This window comes from Alosa pseudoharengus, unplaced genomic scaffold, assembly GCF_046254945.1.
Source record: "Alosa pseudoharengus isolate Yale_2024_CS ecotype anadromous, Long Island Sound unplaced genomic scaffold, YU_APseudo_1.1 YU_APseudo_1.1_scf_6, whole genome shotgun sequence".
In the NCBI taxonomy this organism is placed as follows: Eukaryota; Metazoa; Chordata; class Actinopteri; order Clupeiformes; family Clupeidae; genus Alosa; species Alosa pseudoharengus.
The window spans coordinates 24565691-24592939 of NW_027468848.1; the positions used below are offsets into that span (position 1 = coordinate 24565691).

Consider the following 27249-nt stretch of genomic DNA (forward strand, 5'->3'; position numbering starts at 1 on the left):
TTTCCATTGTCAAAATGATCGACACTGATCTTACACCTGAACACATGGGACATGTTAATCTCATACATGAGGAATAATGGCATCTCTACGTTAATGCCTTTAGAGGGCTACGTGCCTTACTACTTCGAGGTCACCTCCTCTATTTATCTACCCTCAGCTTTTACCCGTAGACCTCTTCCTGAGGTACATCACACCTTCCATTGTTACAACATATCTAAGGCCATCACTGCCTCACAGAGAGCAGCGAGGGAGGGCAAGGGAGAGGCCAGTGGCGAAACGGAAAACAGAGCAGGAAACCAGTATCACCCCGTTGGACAGCATTGTGGTGGCTGATAAGAATATGGCTTTTAGTTGGTCTCTGGAGTCAAAGACTCAGTCGAACTGGTTTTTATTGGATCTGTTGACTGATTCTGTGTTCAAAGTTTAAATAGATTGAGATTGAACAATAGTAGCCTTCTTTAATTCCATGATGATTCTATGTTAACTCCACAAAAACTTCATCATGAGCAAGAAATTAATCAGAATTTTTTTTTCCCTTCTTTTATTTCAGCACAAAGGGCCTATAGCCTACTGTCGGTGAGATTCAATTGAGCTTGCATTGTGGTCTGGGGTCTGTCACTGGTCATGAAGAATGACTTTTCAGGATCTTTTTGTCACCAAACACTTAATACTAACACTCTAAATGTAAGACCATAGTTCTATACAGTCTGTGTAAGACAGATGTGTGAACCTCTGTTCTAGAATCTTTGGTGTGAACGGCATTTCCTTAATGTGAACAGAGGGGGCGTTGTCTTGAAGCAAGACTGGCATTACATGGTACAGAGATGACACAACCTGTAGTGTAGTCTAACCCATCACAATGTTTACTTAGCTAAAGTGTCAGAATCTTACAGGGCAATCTTACGGAACATATCTGGGGGTTTTTTCACCCCTAAAGTGTCTTATCTTCATCTTGCAATGACAAGCAGAATGCAATTCTTTCGAGTTGACGCTACAGGGAGTGGGTCGATTTTCACAAAATATTGTTTTAACGTTAATGTTAGCTAACGAAGTTGTCAAGGAGTTAACGTTAGCTCACGCCAAAAACATTTAGGGATGCATAGGTTTTTTTGTTAACCCACTGTATCCTGCACGAGTCTGACGGGCAGCTGTGGAATTTATTTTGATATAAGATACCTGTGAGGGTACCTTTTCAGCATCGGAAAAGGTAAGGTCATCTATTTAAATTGCTAGCTGTAGGTAACGTTAGCAAGCAAGCTAAGGATTGAAAGGGTATGTTGTTTTTAATGGAGTTTGATTTCCAAGCTAGCTAGCTAGCGGCTAACAAGCTAGGATAACAATTGTTAAGTTATGTCAGTGAATTTAGAACAGAGTTACTAAATTATCTCAGTTCCACTACTTAAACACATCTTTTATGTGTATCATTGTATGTTATTGTTGGTAGCGTTAAGTTTTAAGTGACGTGACTATGACACAAGTTGGGCTAGCCAGGATGTGATGGCTAACTTGGAAGTTATGGCGTAAGTGTTTGGAAGCTGACAGTGTTAGCTAGTGGTTTGGATGTACAGCTTCCATTTCATTCAGCTAATGTACATTTGGTGTACCCAGTTTAGTAACTAATTGTTTAGGACTAGAACTCAATTTAACGTTACCTTATGCATGGTCTTATCAGGAAGTTAGCTACGATAACCTATCGCTACTTTTGGTGTCAGCCCAGCATAGCTACACTAAGATTAACCAAGTAACATCGTTTTTTCCCCCTTCGTGTTTAAGTGAGAATGGACATTATGCCATGGTCACTCCTTTTGTGCTTGAATGTTGACTTGACAGAATACATTTTTATAAAAACCTGTAACATTAACGTAGTCCTAGATGACGGCTGATGTCAGACTGCTCTGATAGGTACCACCCTCTGTGGTGGGTGGTTCTCTTCTGAAATCTGTTGGTTTTCTCTCATTTCCAGCCCGCATGACGTGCTTGGGACCGTGTGTATGATATTTTCTTGGAAAGGGTGGAGAGATGCTCTCGCCATCGAGAAAGGAATTGGTATCCTTAAACCTTCTCGAGCAGGGAAGAGGCTATACCAATGGAAAGCAGTGGCGGCGACAGTCGTGCTGGAGAGTGAGTACTGCCTTCCTCACCTGTACACTTACAATGATGGGGATAAAAAACATGCACACCTTATCAGATGCTTACTGTCACATTCATTGTTTATAATCCCTGACTTGAACATCAGTGAAGGTAACTCATCCATAGACTAAAAATTAATAAAGAAATAAAAGAAAAGGTGTGTCAGGGTATGTTATTTATTCTTTGTTTGTTTGTGTGTGTGGGCGGTAGATATTTGTTGCCTCTGTTTGTCAGTGTGTGACTTACAGGACATATTGGCATGTGACAAATTGATGTGTTCTACCCAGAAATGGAAGCAGCTATCACGTTTACAGCGCAGCTTGATCCTCTTCATAACAGCGTTGGTGTTGATTTGTGGCATTGCCACATACCCGTCCCTAACAGAACACTGGAGAGGTGCGTATGTGAAGAATTATCATAAAATCATTAAAGTCACCACATAAACTCCTGTACTTGCTGAGTTCACGCTCGTCGTATTACATAATGTAATTTCCTCTACATCACGTCTGTCCTGCTGTCAGGGTTCTCAGACAGAGCTTTGAGGGAGGAAGGAGAGCTGAAGAAGGACAGCGACCCGAAGCCTTTCGCCCAGGAGCTTCCGAAACCGCCTGGGCTCATTCTGCCAGAGCCGCCCTCTGAGGTCAGTTTGACACGGCTTATGAATGTTGCAGGAGATGGCGGGAGCCTACATTTCAGCCTGGCCTTATTTTTCTCAGACTCGCGTCTCAGTGTTACTAATGTCGGCTCTCCATCTGCCGCGCTCCAGCCTCACACACCCCCCTTCTCTCTGTCACCCGTTTGACTTTCAGAGGAAGGCGTCCCACAAGCGAGGCCCACCGCTGCTCCAGAACCGCCAGCAGAAGAAGGGGAACGCATCGTCAGCCCTGCTGGCAGAAGGCAAACCCGAGCCAAAGAATGCAGAGAAGGAGGATGGGAAACCAGTTGTAAGGTGAGACTGTGAAATGCTGTCGGCTCCTGGGAAAATGTATCCGTACTCTTGAGTGCTGTTCCCTTTGGTTCAAGTAACACTGCCTTGGGGGGCTTGCTGTGTTAATAAAGTGGAGGCCAGATCTAATGAACTGAAAAAAAAATCCCTGAGTTCGAAGGATACTTAGTTTCCCAGTAGATTCATAGCAGGTTACTGATTCCTTAGTTGTGTCACAACATATGTGATGCTTGTGATGAAGAATTCTGATTCTCAGCTCTAATAAAGGTTAAGAGTATAACACGTCGTTTTGATCTCATCTGGCAGTTGGCGTGGAGCCATGATTGAAGCGGACCAAGTGACAGATCCTGCTGCTAAGGAGAAAGAGACCAAGGCTGATGCTGAAGCAGAGAATACATCCCTCTTGGAACCAGGTCAGTCTTGCTTACAGCTCACACCTTAATGAAAAAGGACATGTTTCAGGATGAATAAATGGGGAAACACTAAGGTATGGTGGCAGGTAGCTTCCCCCAGTAGAGCTTCTTCTTCAAGGTTTTGCTGACTAGGCCAGTGTCTCAAATAGGTAAATCACTATGGATCTGTTCGATACCTTGAGGCATTGTCTCCTGAGAAATGCCTCATCCTGTATCACTGCTTGCATAAAAGATTCAGAGGTATGAAGGCTAAGGTGACCGTAAAAGCACCAGTTTGATGATTGGCTTCTTGCTAGTCTACTGCTTATGCAGCATTTACTTTGTGTAATAACGGATATATTAAGCCAAAGGGTGACTCCTGGATTACAGATAGACTTAAATTAAATTTGCACGCTTTGTTCCTTTCACGCCTTTCAGTTTGCATGGAGGTTTTGCATGAAAAAGTATTGTGCTTCTGTCTCGTGGACTTTTCTTTGCTGTTCTCCTGAATATTTTCTGTTTTCAGACAGGTTTTATTAACAGCATAATGAGCGGATTTTGTGTCTTACAACAGAACTCAGTTATTGTGATGGACCTCGCCCTGTGCAGGGATTTTAAACCCACACTATACCGCAGCCTGTGTTTGTCAGCGTTCAGGAGATGTCTGGAAGTCAAGTTTATTACATTCCCAATAGGAACACAAACAATCCCCATTGTTTCCCATCTCCCTTTCTACACTGGGCTTTATTCACAGGGTGCAAATTCATCGCACTGTGAACAGTCCGTGAACGGTGACAAACTCAGGGTTTTACCATCAAATCAAATTGTTTTGTTAAAATGTCAAGCTTTGCTTTAGTTCATGTGCTTCGCTTGTCCTGTGGTTTTGCAGTGTAACCGTGTTATTAATAGAGCTGAATGTGTCCTGTATTTCCCCTGGCCCCTCACTGGCTGGTCTGTCTGTGTTTCAGAGTCAGTCCGACTGGAGGCGGTGAGGGAGGCCTTTAGGCATGCCTGGAAGGGATACAAAGATTTTGCCTGGGGCCATGACGAGCTGAAGCCACTCTCCAAGACGTACGGAGAGTGGTTTGGCCTAGGCTTGACCCTGATCGATTCACTGGACACTATGTGGATCTTGGACCTAAAAGAAGGTAACAAACAGCATTTCCCAAAATTGTTACTTGAATTGGCTGTTAGATTGGCAGGGTAGGATGCCAGTTTTTTCAGGCAGGATGTCGGTTTACTTACTCCTGTTTACTGAATGGCTGTACTAGAAAGGAAATGACAGTTGTTTTTGGTGAGCAAAGTGAAAGTTATTTTTGGCATGAAAGCCTTTTTTCTGCTTCTTCTTGTAGAATTTGAAGAAGCTAAGAAGTGGGTTGCTTCGGAGCTTTCCTTCAACAAGAATGTGGACGTTAATCTGTTTGAGAGCACCATTCGCATCCTGGGAGGCCTGCTCAGCACGTACCATCTGACGGGGGACTCGCTGTTCCTTGAAAAAGCTGTGAGTCAGGAGGCAGCTAAGTGCTATCACTGTTCCCTTCACTCCCGTGTCTGTGCCACATGTTATTAAGAATGAGACAGGGATTTACATGGGTCTGCAGCAGACTTTTAGGGCAAGGGTAGGAAAGTTTGTCTTCCTGTGAAGACATAAAAAAAATGAATGGAGAAGACGTGTATATATATATATATATATATAGAGAGAGAGAGAGAGAGAGAGAGAGAGAGAGAGAGAGATAGATACCTTGTCTCTGCCATAACACCTTTGCAGATTGACATTGGAACCAGGTTGATGCCAGCATTCAACACACCTTCCAAAATTCCATACTCGGATGTAAACATCGGGGCAGGAACAGCCCACCCTCCCCGCTGGACATCTGATAGCACGGTTGCCGAGGTTACCAGCATCCAGCTGGAGTTCAGGGAATTGAGTCACGTCACCCAGGATTCACGATACCAGGTACAGTGTGTAATGGACCTTTATGGATGTTATTCCTAAACTCTTCTCAGCCTTTTGTCTACAGTGCCTGCCATGCAAATGTCGATTTATTAGACAAGTTTACATTTAAATAAAAGTCCCATATTGTAACTGGTCATGTGTTGATTAAGAAATGAATTATTGAGATACTGTAAGAGTGTTAAGTTTCAAACAAGAGAAGTGCATCTCATTCTTGAGCAGTTAAAATTGTTATTAAAAAGAAATGTGATATAACTGTACGTACACACCGCCGCCGACTTGAGCTTCCAAAGAAGCTCTGGTCGCCCTGTCAAGAACGCTTGTCAAAAAAGTACAGGGAAGCTTTGGAGGCTTTGGCCGCTCTGACGTGACAGCATTTTACGTTCGATCATGTTCTATCTTAACACTTTATTTAAAGGCCGTCTATTCGATTGGTTGCTGGTCGTTGGTCGCTGAACCGCGTCATAGCTCATTACCATAAAGTTGACTGACTTTCAACTTTCTGCTTGACGCCCAAGTCGCTCAAGACGGCCAAAACGCGACGACGACGGATTTGCCGCTTCTTGCAGCTGAGAGAAGCCGGCTTCCATTGAAAATGAATGACTTCCTGAATCTTTGGAAGCTCTAGTCGGCGGCGGTGTGTACGTACAGTTACTCCCATGTTGCTGGTCTGTATGCTGTGTAAATGTTCCTTCACTGTCCACCTAAAGCAGATGTGTGGTGAGCGTTCTGGCACGTAATGGCAGCCATGCATCACCCGGGTGGGTGCTACACATTGGTAGTAGTTTAGTGAGGTTCCCCCTTCACTGTGAAGCGCTTTGGGCACCTTGAAAAGTGCTGTGTAAATGATATGCGTTGTTGTTGTTGCTGTTGTTGTGTTGTGCTGCCAGATGGCTGTGAACGAGGTCATGAAGCGGGTGCACAAGCTGGAGGGCAAGCAGGACGGCCTGGTGCCCATGTTCATCAACACCAACAACGGGCAGTTCACCCACCTGGGTGTGTTCACGCTGGGCGCCCGCGCCGACAGCTACTACGAGTACCTCCTCAAGCAGTGGATCCAGGGCGGCAAGAAGGAAACCGAGTGAGTCCAAACGACGCCACTCCCCCCCCCACCCCCCTCCCGTCAGCTTATAGCTCGAGGTGACGCCGCCTCATTTTTTGCGAAGCGTCTCCTCGCCTGTGCTCTTGCGAATGCGGCCGCCCCACCATGTGCTGACTGATCTGTCTGAAAGCATCGGGCAGAGTGGCAGTCATGGTTACATGGACTGCCCCCCCAGACACGTCTGCCTGGGAGAGATGCATTTGCTGGGTATATTATGGGGGGCTGTAGAGGCTTAGACTGGGGTGTGAAATGAATGGCATACAACAGCGCGATGGAGAGGGCTCTAATTGTTATTGAGCGTCTGAATTCCTCTGTCACTGTGTTTGATGTCCTTCTGCTTGCTCTCCCTGTAATTTAGTCTCATCAGATTGGATACGGTCTGTAGACTATTTGTCAGGCTTTCATCTTGCCGTAGCTGCCATCATCCTGTCTGGTTTTTTTTTGTGGCATTTTTCACTATTTGTCCACTTTGCTGCCACCTGCTTCTCTGTGGCTTTTAACTATGTCTAGCTGTCAACATGCTGCATTGGTTCATCTCCTTAGACATTAAAAATAGCAATACCTCTGAAAGGACTGCTGCAGACAGTTTTGTTGAATTCAGGCAGTCGTACGTACTAGGCTTTACTTTTTCATTTTGAGCAAGTAGGCCTACTTAATATTCTTATTCATTCATTTTAATATTACTCTATACTTATTTTCATTCTGTTGCCCTGCACTTGTAACAAATGTAAGAGTTAAGTGAATAGCATACAGTACTGCCTTTCATGAGCCATAATTTCCTGCTTGTGCTAAATTTGTAAACTTGATCAGTCTGGTTTGGTTGTGACGTCCCTGTAGGCTGCTGGAGGACTACCTGCAGGCGATGGAGGGGGTGAAGAAGCACCTGCTGGGCCACTCCTCTCCCTCTGGCCTCGCCTTTGTCGGGGAACTCTCCCACGGCCACTTCAGCTCCAAAATGGTTGGTCAGGAGTCTTGCGAAGCTCTCCTTTGACATTTTTACAGCCGGGAATGTTCTTTGCCAATGTTAAATATCATCATTGATTTTTCTGACTTCTATTTCAATTCTCTCTCTCTCTCTCTCTCTTCTTCACTCACTCACTGACATCTGTGGTTCTGTTTGGGGAAAAATTGTGCATGAGGGAGGGAGGTAACTGTCTCCTTAAATGAGTCTGGATGGCTTGTGTTAAATTGATAGTATAAACTGATCTCTGTCTTTCACCATCTCTCTCTCTCTCTCTCTCTCCCCCTCTCTCTCTCTCTCTCTCTTCATCAGGACCATCTTGTGTGCTTCCTGCCAGGCACGCTAGCGCTGGGCCACCACCACGGCCTGCCGGTGGAGCACCTGGAGCTGGCCAAGCAGCTGATGGAGGGCTGCTACCAGATGTACGTCCAGATGGAGACGGGCCTTAGCCCCGAGATCGTCCACTTCAACACGCACCAAGGCAGCACGTCGGACATCGATGTGAAGGTAGAGACTTTCTATTCATAGCTACATTTATCATCCACAGCTGTATTTGTCATTCAATCTAGACAGGTTTACAATATCAGAAGCACAAAACCCGTTGCCATTGACAGCGGTAATTATATGTTTGCAACGGTAATAACATGAAAATATTTTACCGTAGAACTTTGGGAAATCCCATTCAAGCCAATGGAGCGTTCTACTTGTCTTGTGAAGAGCCGTGTAATAAAGGGAGGGGTATCATACTTTTCTTTTGGGAGACATGTTTTTCTTTGACTGTGCTAGAAGGGTTAAGTCAGTCTCATGTAGAGTGCAGCATTAGGGTAATGTGTTTCCCTGCTGTTAGAGTGTTCTGTGTTTGCTTCTTCATTAGCTTGCAGACAGGCATAACCTCTTGCGTCCGGAGACGGTGGAGAGCCTCTTCTATCTGTACAGGTTCACCAAGGACAGGAAGTACCAGAGATGGGGATGGGAAATCCTCCAGAACTTCAACAAGTACACAAGAGTGAGTTCAACATTGAATTGACTTCGAAGCTTTGAGAAACTTTTCTGTGTATTCTTGTACCAGACATGTTGAATGATTGATTTTTTTTTTTTTTCCATTCTCGGTTCCAACAAGTGTTTACGTGCTTGTTTTGCTATTGCTGTAAAATACTTGTGACCAAGTGAAGAATGGGGTTTTGATTAGAGGATTTTTGGGCTGTCCCATGAAGGTTCCCACAGGTGGCTACACTTCCATAAACAACGTTCGCGATCCCGAGTACCCAAGTCCGCGGGACAAGATGGAGAGCTTCTTCCTAGGAGAGACGCTGAAGTACCTCTACCTGCTCTTCTCAGACAACCCTGACCTCATCAGCCTGGACAAATACGTCTTCAACACCGAGGCCCACCCTCTGCCTATCTGGCCTCAGGAGGCGGGCGAGACCGTTTGACGCGCGGTGGGGTGGGGTCCTTTAAACTCTCACACACCTCAATCTCAGGGCTCAGACTGCTTCTCTGTTTTGCTTTAGTTTCCTTTTGATACCCTTGTTGTGAAACTGTAGTTTCTCACAAGGTGCTTTGTTTTTTTTCCCTCTCTCTCTCTCTCTGGGATTAATTCCTCATGTAATAGATAAAGATAAAAAATATTGAGGAAACGATTGTATTTCAACCGGTTCTAAGTGCTACGTTCACTTGTGGATGCTTGAGTGGTGTCACGCTGTGGTCTGTAATTTCTCATGTTTTTATTGGGCCTGACTGAGAAGCGGTAGCTATAGGCAACAGATTGCAATTCCTCCTTCTCCCCATAGAGCTGATCCAGGTGCATCAGGTTAGTGGCAGAGTAGAAGAGTCATGAGGTTCCTAGAGGTGTCGGTCAGGTAAAAAGTCGACCCAATCACAATACCTTTACAGCTTTTCATCTTCAGTACATGGGCTCGGACTTAAAACAACCATAGTAAGCCAAATGTGTGATTGTTTGTTTTTTACTGTGAATCTGTCTTCATGTTTTAATCACAAAGTCTATATGCACCAGTTAAGCATCATCAATCATGAGGGATATGCTGCTATCTTATTTGTGTGAACCTAAATGTGCTTCTCTGTTGTTGCCTGTCAATGTATTTTTTTGTCTGTTTATCCATCTAATGGTGTAGCGGCCATTTGAGGTATTTCGTTTTAGTACACAGTATTGATTTTACATTCCGCAATGCAGTTGATTTGATTGTGACAGACCTATTTATTTCTGTTATGAATTAGTTGTGAAATGAGTAATGTATTTCACCCTCACTGCCATTCCTATGATTACTTAAACTCAGTACTGGTGCCGTTGTGATATGTATGTATATACCACCCACCCACCCCCCCCACTAGAGTTACTCTTTTCAATGACCATATCAACCTAAGAGTTCTACTTCCTTTTTGATTGTCTTCTCTGTGCAGCGTACAGGGAGTATGATTTGCTTTCTTTCTGTATTGTGTGAGTTTTCAAAGGGGGGGGCCAAAGCGTGTTACTTTACTGGAATTTAGAATTTCAGCATTGAGGTTCTTACTAGATGAGGGCTGGAAAAATAATGTCACTCACCAAAATCATTTCTAGCACATTCTTGAGTTTTTTTCCAAGGTGGTGAGATATTTTTTATTTAATAGGGTTGTTTGTTTTTGAATGTATTATATGTTAACTATTTGATGGATTTTAAAGATATAAAAATGGGAATCAGGTTTACATATATAGCATTATGTGGCTGTTAAGCTGTCCCCAGAGTATGATTTACGATGTTTAATTTATTTCAGCTGTACCTGTAAAAGGCTAAGCTACTCGACCATATCCACATCCCCGTGACTGATTTAAGAACCTGTTACACTTGTGCCTTTCACACAATTCTAAGCAGCATTGGATGATAATCCATATGGGAACCATTGTTAAAAGTTGTGTGTATATTTTGACTGTGTTAAAAAATGTGGTAATTGCTTGTAGAGCTTATCAAAACAGACTGATTTATGAATTGTTTGGTATAAATATTCAGGATGGGACACAAAACCTTATGAATCCAGACAGGGATGGTGAATTAAAGGAGATATCCAGTTTGGAGCAACCACGAGGAAGAATTGAAGTATTTCTCTGATCCACTGATTACCACTGAAATGGTAGAATAGATTTGACTCAAACATATCTGTCAAAACGTTTCCCTTGGGTATACTTTTGAATGTTGGAATCACTGTGCTTTTTTTACTGTTTGATACATCAAGAGAGAAAGAAATCTAAATCACACACATTTAAGGGCTTCTTGTCTGCCTTCTCTCTGGCTACAGTGTACAAGTCTGACGAGTATAGTTTTCATCAGTCAGAAACCAGATGTGCCCGGACCTTGTTTATTTTCAAATGATTGCCAGAGAATTCATTTGTGGAAAGAGGACCTAAAGGAAGAAACATTTCTCTCTCTCAGCTGTAATGTCTGCCAGATAAATAGTTTCCCTCATATCGTAAATAATGTAATTTGGTATCTTTATAATGAGGTTGTTTGTGCCTCTGGGAAAAAAGAGTTTGGTGTCTTGTATTTTTATGCCATGAGCTTTGTATGATGAAGTTGTGTACATATCAAATGTTTAATGTCAAGAAATTAATTAAAAAAATGAACCCTTACACTGGTGTTGTTTCTTAAATTTGGGATTTGCATTTACCGTAATTTCCAGACTATTAACCGAGGTTTATACATTGATTTTGCAAAATATCTTCAACTATGAGGTTAATACACAGGGGAGGGCTATAATTGAGATGTATTTCTTTTATTTGTCCCTCTTTATGATTAAAACATGATCTGATTCATTGGTCTATAAGGTAATGCGGTTAATATGGATGCAGTTACTACATGGTTTTGGTTAAGTTAAAACATAAAACACTGTCCTGTGGCTTATACACAATGCATCTAATGCAGTCATGGGGTTGCTCTCAGTTTTCTGTTGGTTCCCTCTGGCCTATGTGCACACAATCCTTTGTGTCAAGAAGAGTAGCAACCCTCCTTTTCCTCCTTTTTACCAAATATAATTACTTCAGATTTTTCTTTGTTCAGCTGAAGAAAATGTCATGGTGGATTTAAAGTTTGTATTGGATATTGCTGGATTGTTTCTATGGTGCTTTCTGTTTGCCTGTGACTCTTGCGTTTCAGTAGAGCAATGTAATCCATTATATTTGCCATCCTCAACTAAAATTATCCAGTGAATCATCTATGAACTAAGAATATGAATTAATAGGTTTTTGCTGCTTAAGAGCTCCTTCTGAATGGGGAGCAGTAGGGGGTGGAGGCGCCCTGAGGTGCCTGAAGGTCTCGGGCTAGAAAAAGACAGTGTCCTCCTTATCACGTTTTTGTGACGTACCAGGGGACGTGCTTTGGGCATTGTTGAGCGGGCTGTTGATGTTCCTTCAAAGTCTTCATTTCAGTAGAGGCAGCATGTCCACCTGCCCGGTGCTTATCAGAGGGCTCCCACTGCCGGAGCGGGTTTGGCGTCTCGCTGTTTCAGCTTGTGCAGGTGAGTGTTTTGGTTTAGCAGAGTTGCTGATGTCGTCGACTTGTTAAGTATATATACGGCTACTGAGCACTTATCAGAGGGCCGGCTCAAGGTCGGCAGAAAAACAGGCTGGGTGGTGATGAGAGGACAGTTAAGATTTTGGCTCCAATCCAACTGAGGTCTGTGATATTTGGTCTGCAACATTCTCAGACTGAAAAGCATGTTTTTGTGAGCCAGGTGTTTAAAGTGGTCTTGTAGCCTATACAAAACTTCCCTGCGGTGGGAGTGGACAACTGATAGAAATTTGTCTTCCAAGCTCATATAGAAAATAAAAAAAGTTCCTTGAAATCCTTTTGGACATACAGCTATTCTTTGTAAATGTCATTTGCACCAACATGCACAACGATGCGTTCGATAGTTTTATATTTTGACACTATTTCTACAAGTTTTTTGTGTAAGACACAGATGCATTTGGAAGACAGCATATAGCCATCCTTCCCCCCTCTAGATGTCTCACAGCAGTCACGAGGGATGTGTGATGAAGAAGTGCCAAGAGCCGTTCCCAGAAAGAGTTCCCAGGTCCCGGAGGTATTCAAATCTGTACCAGTCTCAGTGGCTGTGGCGCTGTTGTAGTCTGCTGATCTGGGTCTGTTTCTGATACCAAGACTGGATTTCACAGGTCTGGCAACATCTGAATTGACTGTTGTTGAGCTAATTAAAGATCTTTTTGTATTTATTAATTTTTTGGATCTAGCACCTGGCCTGTGCCAACACTCAAATTTGGTAAGTCGATGCAATCAGTGATATCAGTCTGTCAGGATACATTTTGCATTTCCAGTTGCTGTACTCACTTCATGAGATGTCTCTCGTAATTCTGTCTTTGATGGAAGGGCATGGATCTTTGACTCCAAAGTAGAAATCCTTTGTTCTGGCTCTAGCTCTTGCCAGTTGACTTGGCTGACTTCCATAAAGTTGTATTATTATAAATCTAACCACTAACGTTCTGGGTAGAATGAAAGATTTCACTATCTTTGATAACGAATGCTACCCATGCATCAGAAGATTTGGGAAAGATTATTGGCTTCTTTTAATTAATGCCCCCCATGCATGCTTTACTCAAAAGACTACAATCTTTCAAGAATCTTTCCCAAATCGTGTCAAAATGTTCTGGTGTAAGGATGGCTTAAGCTTGTAAATAAAATAATAAAAGAGTGGAAATTGCCAGAACCATAGGGGCTTTAGTCAAATTTGTACAGGTATTTGATTAAAGCAAAACATTCAAACCTTAAGTCAGAAATATACCTCAAAGTAATAGTAAAACATAATGTGTGAGAATAATATGCTAAATTAAAAATATTGTTTTATTCATATTTATATATATAATAAAAAATCAAACCTTAATTAAGGACAAGCATTTCATTACAAATCTCTGAAATCCACATATTACTTTTCCATTAAAATTTAAGGCCCCGGTATTTTTTCCTCTCCATTTTTACCCACTGGGAGATGATCTCGGATTCCTTTTTACGGGCTTGGATCACACAGTCGGGGTCTGCTGGATTGGATCCTCTGAAAAAATCAGTGTTTGTTCATAGCAAAGTCAAGGACTGACACTCAAACCACACATAAAGCAACAACAGGGTCTTCTGTTGTGACTTCTCTTCAATAAACAAAACACCAAAATGATACATACCTTAAGTCCAGATGATGAGCTCCTTCAGGTATATTGATTGCAATCAGGGATGAGCTCAACGATTTTCTAACCTACAGTGAAAAAGAACATTTTGGTAGGGTTTGTAGTGATTAAAAAAACATCACTTAATATTATGAACTTAAGGTGTGTCCCTTAGAATTCATTATATATAAATGTAAGTTAAATGTTACCCCTCCATTTGCCCATGGATCCAGATCCCCATTGGAAAAGATGATATTGCTGGCAGTTGACAAGGCTGTTGAGGTAACAGGTCAGTATTACAGGTTATTTGATATGCTGAGTAAGAGCAGGCCTTCTGATGTGCGCCAAAGTGCCCAACAGACAGCTGTTGCATCAGATACTCACCATCACCCCAGAACTGAGTCTTCAACCAGCCAGGCCGTGGCACCACAGCCCACTTCTTGGCACAGTACTGCTCTCTCTGCTTCTGGGTGAAGGGCATGGGAGGGAACATGTCGGACACACTGTTACTCTCAAAGCACATCTCAATCTCGGTGCAGGCCTAGAAAAAGAGATAGAGAGAGAAATAGACATGAGACATGAGGCATTTCAATGAATGTGTTTCCCACGGAACAATGAGAATGGATGTGAAGCCAATTGGGAGATGTTCCCACAGGCCCCTTCTGTCAGTACCTATGCAACAGTGCATCTTTATTAATCATTCATTCAAAATCTGGCCGACCATCACGTCCAGAGTTATTATTACATAGATATGCCTGGACAGACCTCTGGAACAGCACACAAACACATGGATGGAATTGGGTTCTCACTTGATAGTCCCAAGCCAAACTGTTAAAACCAAGACCACAGCCAGTGGGATCAGCACATTCGATATAGAGATTGTAGATATCAAGGCAGGGCAGTGTTCCAGTAGAGTTGTACACAATACCTGTGAAAACAAGGGTTCATAAGAGTTAAAATGATGGATCTGAGAGAAATGTATTGGGTACATGATGCAAAAAGCTAAACAATGACCAGATCCTCGGACTGCATCACAAGTGCTGAATTTTAAGCAACATACAAAGCATTTCCTTTTGAGTCAGTGAGCAACTTCCTTCTTATACCTACCAACAGTTTCTCTAAGTGCAGTCATCAAGTCATCCCCTCTCAACATAGTGTCACAGGCCACCTGTAAAATATGAGATGGTGGCAGATCTGGGTCAAGGGGAGAAATACCTGGGCTGTAATAATGATGTGGTAGCAAGACACTTGTGGAAAAAGCTCCCCACCTTAACAGGAAATGGTGGCATGCTGCTCATGAACGAAGTTTTGTATGGGTAGTCAAGCATGGCCATGAGGGTGAACGCGTTGCGCAGCAGGCCGCTTAGTTGATGGATGTCCGCTGCAGACGATGGAGTCTTGCACAAGCTGAACTCAGACTGGATCCGGGCATAGTCTGTGATTTTTTTAGAAACACAAACCGGCATGACGTGCATATCACGGTGCTGTTACAGATGCCCATTCTGTTCTTACTGCTCCATAGATGATATCCATCATGTGAAACCATATTCAGCCTTTGTTACTGATCTAGCTATTTTAAGCATTAGATCTTGTTGATTGCTTCTTTATGTTTATCAAAGGATTATTGTCCTTGAGTCCAGTACATCTGAAAGTACTGCACATTGTCTAAAGATAGTACATTTACATTTAATAATTTAGCAGATGCTTCTGTCCAAAGCGACTTACATATGTCAATTTAATTACAAGAGTGATTGTCCTAGGAGCAACCTGGGGGTAAGTGCCTTGTTTCCTGAATTTCCCCTTGGGGATCAATTAAGTATCTATCTATCTATCTATCTATCTTGTTCAAAGGCACAACTTTTCAGGCTACTGTATGCTAGCCCAGCTCCTTAACCACTACGCTACCACCGCCCCATAGTACACATACTGTACTGTACACGCAGTACTGAGCTCATCTGAGTGGAGAGAAGTGAATATACCTAACTGCTGGGCCAAGGCCTGTAGCTTCTGGAAGGCCCCCTGCACTGCCTCCCGGCAGGCTGGTTTGTAATTCTCAAAGTCCTTCACAAAGACAAAAACAAGTTAGCTACAACTGCAGCCTTTCCAGCTGGCTTCCGCAGCATTTACACTCCTAACATACTGTAGTTCCCTTCTCGTCACAAGCTCAGAACTTACTGCAGTGACATCACGGAAGAACTGCGCTGGGTCGCCCATGCCCGCTGTGGACAGAATGGGGGCGCTGGCGGCCAGGGCTCCGGCCACAACGTTCGGGTACCTCAGCCTCATGTACACGCTCAACATTCCACCATAACTGTGGACAAAAAAGTATTTAAAGAATAGTTTCACAAGTGTGTGCAGTGTTATTGATACAGGTGATTACAGTGTTTTGTTGCTCAGTGGATGTGTTAGGAGTATAATATTTCACATGTAAGGTTTTCTGTTTCAAAGGATTTTGCCATTGTGCATGCTGCTGCACACCTAGACGACTCATGTTACTAGATGTGAGACCACACGGCTCTCTTACCTCCCACCAAAAACAATGACGGGACATTCCTGGGCATTCAGCTCTTTCTTAAGCTCAGTGATCAACACTGCAAAGTCTGCCAGGGCCTGCTCTACCGTCAGAAGTCCCACCTCAGGGATGTGGAAGGAGTCATTGCCAAATGGAAGTGATTTACCATAGTACCTCTACAACAAAGACAGAGTTTATTGGTCAAAACTATACCTCTCAACCGAATTGACCAGTGAGCAAAGGTGAGGTAAAAGGCAGTGTCCAAGCATGTCTGCCAGTACATCTTTCAGTTCAGTTACTTCCTTTATCTGTGTCACACTGTCACGGTCACAAGATATGTATGGTAATGGGTGATCACACGTGAGGACAGATTCTTACATGTTCAGCAAATATCACCAGTGCTCCTTCCTTCTCAGCCAACTCTGTTATGAAGCCAGAATTTAAGGCAAATTCCCAGATGTCTCCTTCATTACCAGTGTAGAAAAATATGGGCCCACCTTTCTTCCAGTACTGATCTACAAGAAAAGCCACAAGAGTATGGTCTCAGCAATAGGCCTACTTATTTAATAATTTAAATTAATAACATGTTTGCCAGACTCGACCAAAATAGAAGTTCACTCACCTGTGATGAGGTATCTCTGAAGATAAGTGCCATTCCCCAAGGAATTATAATTGAAATGGTCCAAAATTTGAGAAAAGTATTTCTCTTTAAACTCAGGTTTGGGATCAGTGAACTCCAAATTATTCAACACCTTGCAAAGGAAAACAGCAACACATGTTAAACATATCGAGTCCCAATGTTGTAGGCTAGGTTATGCTAGGAGGCATTGTCGATTGAACTCAAAATGCTGGCAATAATTGTGTTTCTTTTTATTGACCTTTTGTTTTGCTAATTATAGGTCCATCTGAGAGTGGCATTTACCAAAACGTGTATGTTTCTTTTGATCAAACGACTGGATTCAATTGCAACCTTAAAGAACAGAAAGTGAATCTGAATGTCTTACCCGAACAACCTTAGGAAACCCCTGAGCCTCACACAGAAACAACAAAGTCGCAACAAACCACTTCAGTACCAGTACCATCTTGGCAGCTGACTGAGCCTGCAAAGGAACCAAAGCGACGTTCATTCTGTTGTCATGTCATGTGAATGCTGTCACATGATTCACTTATCTTGTCTTCCCTTGACATGGCAAAGATTAATCATTGTACACTACCAGCACTTAAGATATACATGTGAAAAGCGGCAGTTCGCCCCCCAATAAAAAGGGAGATATAGCGGAAATTCAGTGACTTCAGAGAATTTTGGTAATTAAATCAGTTCCGTGTAACTAGTGACGCACAGCGTCAAAATAAAAGTAAAATGTTCATGTTTGGTTCCAATATTTTGCTAAGAACTTAAATGGACAAATGAACAAAGCGTAAGATACAAACATAACAGCAGAAGAATGGTAGCCTAATAATGATAATGAAAGTGTAGCTAGCTCATGGGAGCACATATCCTTTGCGGAATTACTTTTTTCCCTTTACATTTCTTTTATTCTACCATTTAAAACTTTTATTTTGAAAGAGGACGGATGGTTGCCATATTTAAATTTGTATTATTTTGTTCCTGACACTTGCAGCACGTCACAGCCCATGCGAGCATCACAGTCCCGCCCCTCCTCCGAGATAGCTTAGTTTCCGGAAGTAAATTTCCCATTCATTTCTCCCATTGACGTTTTGGAAAAATCCGTATCTAAAGAGTTTTAGAGCATGTCTTAGGCTAATCAGCTACGGCGTAACTCATAAGCATACAACATATCATTTCGAGTGAAAAAGAGAAAGTCCAAAAAAAGTCAAAGGTACAAGACTGTGTACATATTTTTATTTCCGAGCGAAGGAACTACTCATCCCATAAACCACCGCGCCTCACTGAAAAATATATAAGCAGCACGAACCAGCGCGAAATCACTTCCAACCATGTTTCCAACCAGCGACAGCATGTGAACCCTTTCCTCCAAACAATGATTTTTATATAGTTAATAGCAGTTATTTCAGGAGTAATCGTGTAAATAATAGTGTTTTGGTATTGAATGTTATATTTACCATCGTGTATTTTATATCGTGTGTGTGAAACCGGTTAACGTTAACGTTAGCAACATTGTGCAGTGCTTCATATCTGACTGCCATCCTGATGCATGGACCGGTGCATGGTCTGCTCTTGGACCACCATATTCAGTTTATTAACTTGCTGTGAATTATTACACAAAATGTTCATTAAATGTACGAAGAAGTATTTCTAGGTTAATGATTGATGATATGGCTCGTACAGTATGAAGGCTACAGTAGCCTAGCTAATGTTAACTAGCATTACCAACCTCCCTGCAAAACTCACCACACAACTTCGTAGGTTTGATAGGTCTTTTCCCTCAAGCTGGCCCTTACAAAACCCACAAGCTGACCCTCGACACACAACAGTCAATAATGTGACCCGATTTAAAGTGGTTTTCACCCCTTTGGACACTCTTGATTTCGTCCTTGAAACAGTGAAATATTCACGGGGGCATGGACGGTTTGCTAACCATTTTACTGCAGTGTCTAGCCGGTGGTAGCATCCAGCCTGTGCTATCAGCTAGTAGCTAGCTAGTTCAAAGGTTTAAGTACTTAATGGGGATATACAGGGCTTTTTATGCCTCGACTAAGTTGATGTTTCATATAAACAACAATTCATATTCATAGAAACAACAAGGTCACTAAAACATAATATATTTCATACCTGTGTTGCAGCATGTAGGCTAATGTTAGCAGCATTATAATGACATTCTAATGTCTGAAAGGCTAATGATTAGCCTGTCGGCTAACTGAAAAGTTAAAGGAATTATCCGGAGTAAAATGCACTTTAGATCGATTTCCGGATGATTGGGGGTACATACGTTGAGTTGACATCAAAATTATGTCATTCGGATGTGTTTTGAGAAAGTTCGATTGTACCGTTTTCAGTCACAACTCGTAGCCTGGAAGTGAGCGGGGCATTTCAATTGCGCCGCTACAAAACGCTATTTTTGTACCTCTTCTACAGTTCCAAACAACATAACACTTACGGACTTTCCCCTCAAGGTGGCGGCAAAGATGGCAACATTCCCGGAAAGGTACTGGCTTGATGAAATTCATTCTGGACTCTCTATTCGACCACATAAAGACCTCGGGATACTTCGGTTTGGCTTTAGGGACCCTCTACTCACTACCACGTAAGTGTTATGTTGTTTGGAACTGTAGAAGAGGTATAGAAATAGCGTTTTGTAGCGGCGCAATTGAAATGCCCCGCTCACTTCCAGGCTACGAGTTGTGACTGAAAACGGTACAATCGAACTTTCTCAAAACACATCCGAATGACATAATTTTGATGTCAACTCAACGTATGTACCCCCAATCATCCGGAAATCGATCTAAAGTGCATTTTACTCCGGATAATTCCTTTAAGTCAGAGCCCGTCTACTAACTAGCATTTCCAGTGTTCTATTTGATGGTGTATTGGCCCTGACTATGTTCGTGTGATATATAAACCACAATCCTTGTTGATACAAGTACCAATGTCCGTCTAGAAAGTTTTTATTCACATTAAGAATTTCGCCATAGGCAGTAAAAAGCCATTTTTGTCAATAAGTTTTGCTGATTAACCCTTTCAGACCCCACGTCCATTGGAATGGACATGACATATTTTTGTGTCTAGACCAATGAAAATCTGTGATTTCACCATTTTAATTATGCTTTGTAACTGATTGGATCCTGATGACCCAATCAGAATGCAGTTAGGGCCTGTAACTTGATCTGAGAGCACTTCAGACATCAGACAAGACAAGCATGGCTCTGAAGCTAGATAGGAACAGGAGTAAACACATTTTCCCCCTCATAAATATGAATTTATGTTTATGATAGCCTAACCAATTTGCACTCAGTATAATTCTAACCATTGCAGGTGATGATATTTGAAGTTAGTTTGAATATATTTCATAACACAGTGTAGTACAGGATTTTTTCAAAGTTTAATGTCCATCCCAATGGACATCAGGTGTTGGGAGATGTTAGCCAACACTCATTTAGGCACTCACCAGGCAATGTTCTGACATATCCTCAAGACTCAAGCTATAATTTTGAATGCATTTTTTATTTATTTCAGCTATTTTGGATGAATGTGCACTCATTTTACTAAAATGTGTCGTCATTTTTATTAAATCGTGCTCTCATTTTTATTAGATTGTGCACTGAATTCAGTGAAATGTGTGCTCGGTTTACTAAATAGTGTGTCCATTTTGCTAAATGGTGGGCTCATTTAGTCAAATTGTGCTATTTTTTTGTACAATGAGTGCACATTTTAGTACAATGAGTGCACTATTTACTAAAAAGAGTGATTTAGTAGACAAGCACACTATGTAGTAAAACGAGTGCACAACTTAGGGTGCGTTCGTAAATTCAATCTGACACTGAAAATAGAATAGCTCTCTGAAGTTCAAAAAACTAGTTTATTACATTTTACATAACATTTTAATATATTGTGTGCACGTTTTACTAAATTGTGCGTATGTTTACTAAATTTAGTAAAACGAGTGCACTATTTAGTATAACAAGCGCATGATTTAGCAATATGTGCACACAATTTAGTAAAATGAGCATATGTTTTCTGGATATACCAAAAAATATCTTGCAATGACTGCTCTAGGGTTCCGTACTAACCATATTACAATCTTTTCTTGTTAGTATAACAGTACCCAGAGTACGCTCTGGATGCTCTGAGAGTGTGACACTTTGAATAAACGAACGATAATTCCACCCACGGTCCAAATTTACGAACGGTTAAAAGTTTTAGAGTTGGCTCAGAGCGCTTGGAGTGGCAATTTACAAACGCACTCTTAGTAAAATAAGTGCATAATTCAGTAAAACGAGTGTATATTATCTTGATATACAAAAACAATCTTGCAATGACATCTCCTGGGGGGTGTCATTGCAAGATTTTCTATGTATTGAGAAAACATACACTCGTTTTACTAAATCATGTGCTCGCTTTACTAAATTGTGCGCTCGTTATACTAGATTGTGCACACATTTTTGTGTATTGTGCGCTCGTTTAACTACAGTACATAGTGTGTTCATTTTACTAAATCATGCTCTCGTTTTATTAAAAAGTACACTTATTTTACTAAATTGTGTGCTCTTTTTCCAAAAATTAAAATGAGAATGTGATAAAATAAAATGAGTGCAATTTAGCAAATGAGCCCACAATGTAGTAAAATAAACACACTGTTTAGTAAAACAAACACACGATTTACAAAATTGAGCGCACAATTTAGTAAAATGAGCACACACACTTTGGTAAAGCACATTCCCTCCATATACACAAGCAAATTTGTTGCAAACATACCCTCGGTGTTCCGTATTGGAACATGTAATTAAAAAATTCAATTTAATTTAAAGACTGTGTGAAAACAACAGTGCAAAATGCAAAAAACAACGCAAACTGTGTGTGTATATTGAAAACTGCTAAACATTTTGTACTAGCACCACAGGTATTGTGTGGACGCAAACTGGCACATTAGTTAATGTGCATGTTTTGACCTGCTCATAGACATATAAAACCATTTAGACACATGCAAACATCCAGTTCCAAATGTTTAAGTCATATGTGATTATTACTTTTAATACTATATGTAAAAAAACATAGTGTTTTTTCCCTAAGTCCTCATGTCATTTTACACCTATTTAGTCGAGGCGTCCATTGTAATGGACATTAAAAAACAGTAATAAAGACATGATTTATCAAATAATTATATTTTCCCCTTTATTTCTACATTGGAGAGGAGTAAAAATCAGCTGAATAAAGGTCTGAAGGGGTTAAGTTTCAAACTATGACCTTAACGGCCTTTCCACCAATCAGAGGCATCACTGTGGGATTGTGGGATTGTTCAGGATTGTGGGTAATGAAGTACTTATCCAAGACATCGTGAATAAAAGACATTTATCTCAAAACAAGGTTAGTGTCCCATGAAATTTTGGCGTCTATATGAGCATACACAATCGCTTAGTACAGCCGTAGCTGGTTTTGAGTCTACCATGTGCAGTTAAGTTTTTATGGCTTATACCCGAATTGTCAATGGAGAAATTGCATTGAATTCTTACTTCCGGAAACTCCTGTGGGCGGGACTGTGATGCTCTATACAATTCGTTAAACCAGACAGGCTGCACTGTTGTTGATGTAATACACACTCTTATTATTTTTTCTCTCATGAGTCTACAATCAAATCTTACTGCATAATGTGAGAGGACATGATTTATTTGTTTAGTTCAAAATAAAAATGACAGACAAGTGGCACTTTGCTCAGTTGAGACTGCTGCAGTAATAACAGCCTCATGTCTTTTTGGGTAGCTATGAAGTGATGCTTAGCTGATTGAAATGAGGATTGACATTGCTCTCGGAAGAACATCTCAAGCTTTGTCAGGCTCGATGGTGACTGTCAGCATGCCGTTTTCGAGTTCAAGTCAGGGTATTACAGGTGCTGGTCATATAATTAGAAGATCATGAAAAAGTTGTTATATTTCAGTAATTCCATTCAAAAAGTGAAACTTGTATAATGTATACATTCATTCCACACAGACTCAAATATTTTAAGTGTTTATTTCTTTTAATTTTGATGATTATAACTAATGAAAACCAGTATCTCAGAAAATTAGAATATTGTGAAAAGGTTCAATATTAAAGACACCTGGTGCCACACGCTAATCAGCTAATTAACTCAAAACACCTGCAAAGGCTTTTAAATGTTCTCTCAGTCTAGTTCTGTACGCTACACAATCATGGGGAAGACTGCTGACTTGACAGTTGTCCAAAAGATGACCTTGCACAAGGAGGGCAAGACAAAAGGTCATTGCTAAAGAGGCTGGCTGTTTACAGAGCTCTGTGTCCAAGCACATTAATAGAGAGGCGAAAGGATCAGGGAAGGAAAAGATGTGTTAGAAAAAAGTGTACAAGCAATAGGGATAACCGCACCCTGAAGAGGATTGTGAAACAAAACCCATTCAAAAATGTGGGGGAGATTCACAAAGAGTGGACTGCAGCTGGAGTCAGTGCTTCAAAAACCACCACACACAGACGTATGCAAGACATGGGTTTCTGCTGTCGCATTCCTTGTGTCAAGCCATTCTTGAACAAGAGACAGCGTCAGAAGCGTTTCACCTGGGCTAAAGACAAAAATAACTGGACTGCTGCTGAGTGGTCCAAAGTTATGTTCTCTAATGAAATTTTGCATAAAGGAAGGTCCCAGAGTCTGGAAGAAGAGAAGAGAGGCACAGAATCCACGTTGCTTTAAGTCCAGTGTAACGTTTCCACAGTCAGTGATGGTTTGGGGTGCCATGTCATCTGCTGGTGTTGGTCCACTGTTTTTTCTGAGGTCCAGGATCAACGCAGCCGTCTGCCAGGAAGTTTTAGAGCACCTAATGCTACATGCTGCTGACCAACTTTATGGAGATACAGATTTCATTTTCCAACAGGACTTGGCACCTGCACACAGTGGCAAAGCTACCAGTACCTGGTTTAAGGACCATGGCCAGCAAACTCGCCTGACCTTAACCCCATAGTATTGTGAAGAGGAAGATGCGACACACCAGACCCAACAATGCAGAAGAGCTGAAGGCCACTATCAGAGCAACCTGGGCTCTCATAACACCTGAGCAGTGCCACAGACTGATCGACTCCATGCCACGCCGTATTGCTGCAGTAATTCAGTAATTCAATTTTTGTATTGGTCTTAAGTAATATTCTAATTTTATGAGATACTGAATTTGGGATTTTCATTAGTTGTTAGTTACAATCATCAAAATGAAAATAAAAACATTTGAAATATATCAGTCTGTGTGTAATGAATGAATATAATATACAAGTTTCACTTTTTGAATGGAATTACTGACATAAATCAACTTTTTGATGATATTCTAATTATGTGACCAGCACCTGCATATATTGCAGACTAAAAAATTCTGATTTCTGTTTGTCATACAATGAACGTGTCTGACTCTGACAATCTGATGGATGTGTCTGACTCCCAGTGTCCGTTGGTATTGTCTGACACTCGGAGGCCGCTGGAGGGTTCAGTGTCTGGGATTAAAGAAGTCCATGATGGATATGGAGAGTACAGTCAGTCTGGTAAGTACTGCTGAGGGAAGTGTTACAAACACACAAACACACAGATACAAGTCTCCTCATTCTCCATGACCCATGATTGAGTTTGATATCCATGGATTACCTAATGATGTACTGCCCAGCTATGTAGCAGCTGGCTACCGTTACAAATGGTGCACACATACCGAAGAATACATTCATGCTGTGCTGTAAGCCTTTAAAAAACATCTGCCATAATGGTAAATGTTACTCTTTAATTCCTCCAGTAGAGAGAACTGACCACAGAACAGAAAGCATCAACTCTTCATCCTGGACACGAGGGAGATTTCCAGAACATTCCCCTGTGTCGTCTGTGAGAAAAGCTTAAGATCCCATCTCAAATTGCATCCATGCATTCACACCGGAGAGGCGCCGTACTCGTGTTCCAGTGTGGCAAGAGTTACCGCAGGAGCAAATATGAGTCCACCAGCACACTCACACAGAAGAGAGGCCGTACGTCTGTTCCCAATGTGGCAAGAGCTTTGTTAGGAAGGGAGAGCTCCGAACACATCTCCGCATTCACACAGGAGAAAAGCCATTCACCTGCTCTCGGCGTGGCAAGCGTTTCAACCAGAAGAGCAATCTGAGTCAACACAGTGTGGAGTACTCACACAGGATATTTGCCACACTGGGAACAGAACAGGTGTGTGGCCTGAGTTTCAGATAGCAAGCAACCTTTAAAAAATCACCTGCGCACCCACACAGGTGAGAGGCTGTACCAGTGCTCCCAGTGTGGCAAAAGCTTCTCTTTACTGTGAGGTCTAAGAAAACACCGGCAAACACACTTGGAACACCCAAATAGGGCTTTAAAAGGCACAACCCTGACTGAGAATGTTTAGCAGACTGCAGGCCAGCTGGCTTTACTCACACTTTTGGGGCTTACCTCATAGGCACATCAAAAATAGCATCATATCATGAATGAAACTTTTCGAAAACATGAAGTTCTCTAAATCTCTGAGCTGATAAACGGACGAGAGCTGAAATGAAGAGAAAGAGAGATCGGAAAGACTTGAGTCACTGTTGTCACTGGTGTTTAACTGGAGTGTTGGCATCTTCACATCACACTGTCAGTTAAATCTAATAATGACTGTCAGGTTTCCTCCCTAGATTACACATGGGAGGAATGTGCAGGAACACTCTTAAAGAAAGAAAACAAGACAAGCAAGTTTATATTTTACAAATATTTGCATTTTTATTTCACAAATAAGAGAAGACCAGCTTATTTCCTCCTACATCTCCAAAAGGAGACACCATTAAAAGCCTGCCAGTTCAAACAATGGTGTGAAAGAGTCATCATCTTATACGATATCCTCATACGCGCAAGAGACACCATTTCGGTTCACTGTACAAAACTTGTTCAAGGGGACTGGAATGAAGTTCACCTGAGACGCTCTCCCCAAAACTGACCCAGAAACACTACATGGAAGCCACAATGACACCACTGACCATTCTCAATGAGCAAATGTTACACAGTAACCTGCACAGCTCGAAATCAGACCATTTTGTTCTGTTTAAACAATGTGATTGCATAACACTAGGATACAATTTTATTTCTAGATAAACAGCACCTATAACAGCACACCTTTCAGGGTGAGTTTGGATAATAACTTTGTGCTGTCCTGATTACATTTTGTCATTACATTGTTTGTGTTTTTACAATTTCTCACGTTTTGTGTACACTTGTATACTATGAAATATGACCAGTTCATAGTAAGTTATTTACTGTCTTAAATGAAAAAAAATATATGGATGACACCACAACCCCTAATAAAAAAGCGGTCATCCAAATGCTGGTTAAATTGTTTCCATCATTACACATTTACATTGTTGTGTCACAATTAGCCGATTTTATAAGAAATTAATGTGATGCAAAGAATGAGAGCACTTAAGCGTTAGTCATTTCGATATAATTCCAGTTTTGTCCCATCAATGTGAAATACGCTGAGTAAAACTAGCCAGGGGTACACACAATGGCCTTAAGCTTAACCAGTCCACACATGATGAACAAAATTGGCTTCCAAATCATCTGCCCAAATAGTCTTTCAACATAAAGTAAAATGTATGGGGAGGGTCCTCACTGTTATCATTGGTACTGCTTGCTAAGATATAATACTCATAAAACAAAAGCTGAGCAATCATCCACAATTTGAAAAACAATTAAATCAGTGCATAGCAGTTCAAAGACAGTACAATCAACAAACCAGAACAACTTCAGAAACGGTATGTAACAGTACAATGTGTCAGTCAGTCTACAGGAATTGAACCTCATTCTTGCACATGGCTTGATTCCCTAGTAGACCAACTAAGTCTTAGACATCTCCATTTTATATCTAAAGTTCAGTTTTACAGATTAAGCCAAGGTCTTGACTAAAAGAGAATTTCACTGAAAATAGGATCGGTCCTAGACTAGAAACTAACTCATGTTTAGGAAACTGACCCTAATTGAGTTCAAATTAACACAATGGGAATGTTTAGTTAATTCTAGATTAAAGACAAGATTAGGTGACAAACACAAATAGCCTTAGTCAGTCTTCTTTGAGCTTGCAGAAAAATGTTACTGATGATGTCTCAATATGAAGAGTGGTAGCTGTTTTAGAAGAACTTATAATACAAGGCTTACAAACCTTCTGAGTTATACACAGCTAACACTACCACAAGCCATAAAGGTAAAAGCAATGATCTCACAAGGATTCATTAGCATAAATAATAATAAATGTCAGATGATTTTCTAAAAGTACACCTAAACTCTGCACATTTGATGTTAAGTACTTGGCATACTGCAACATCCAGCTCAGTGTCAATGCAAATGTATGTGTATGTGTCATGTTTGAAAAAGCTCTGATGGGACTAAGTTCAACAGAGCTCTAAATTTGCCATAAACTCAAGACATGATTCTGCATAAAAGACAAA

General features: G+C 41.3%; 2 protein-coding genes and 1 long non-coding RNA gene across 3 annotated transcripts; 2 read left to right on the forward strand and 1 right to left on the reverse strand.

Annotated features, from left to right (window-relative positions):
* The first annotated feature begins 810 nt into the window (after positions 1-810).
* On the forward strand, positions 811-11104 carry man1b1b (mannosidase, alpha, class 1B, member 1b). The gene is made up of 14 exons (XM_076269564.1): positions 811-1207; positions 1964-2121; positions 2418-2526; positions 2652-2770; positions 2940-3079; positions 3383-3489; positions 4437-4616; positions 4821-4969; positions 5237-5425; positions 6313-6503; positions 7362-7482; positions 7798-7992; positions 8360-8491; positions 8700-11104. Exons 2-14 carry the CDS (start codon positions 2020-2022, stop codon positions 8916-8918), a joined length of 1953 nt encoding a protein of 650 aa, XP_076125679.1. The 5' UTR covers positions 811-1207; positions 1964-2019; the 3' UTR covers positions 8919-11104.
* Positions 11105-11875: 771 nt separating this feature from the next.
* LOC143106557 (uncharacterized) lies at positions 11876-25347 on the forward strand. Its single transcript, XR_012983697.1, has 3 exons — positions 11876-11988; positions 24228-24324; positions 24567-25347. It is a non-coding gene; the product is annotated as an uncharacterized LOC143106557 (long non-coding RNA).
* On the reverse strand, positions 13353-17449 carry dpp7 (dipeptidyl-peptidase 7). The gene is made up of 13 exons (XM_076270455.1): positions 17159-17449; positions 16777-16906; positions 16533-16669; positions 16167-16330; positions 15818-15953; positions 15622-15703; positions 14911-15077; positions 14750-14810; positions 14452-14570; positions 14027-14183; positions 13852-13916; positions 13661-13731; positions 13353-13536 (listed from the first exon to the last, which is right to left on the reverse strand). Exons 1-13 carry the CDS (start codon positions 17279-17281, stop codon positions 13422-13424), a joined length of 1527 nt encoding a protein of 508 aa, XP_076126570.1. The 5' UTR covers positions 17282-17449; the 3' UTR covers positions 13353-13421.
* Positions 25348-27249: the final 1902 nt, after the last annotated feature.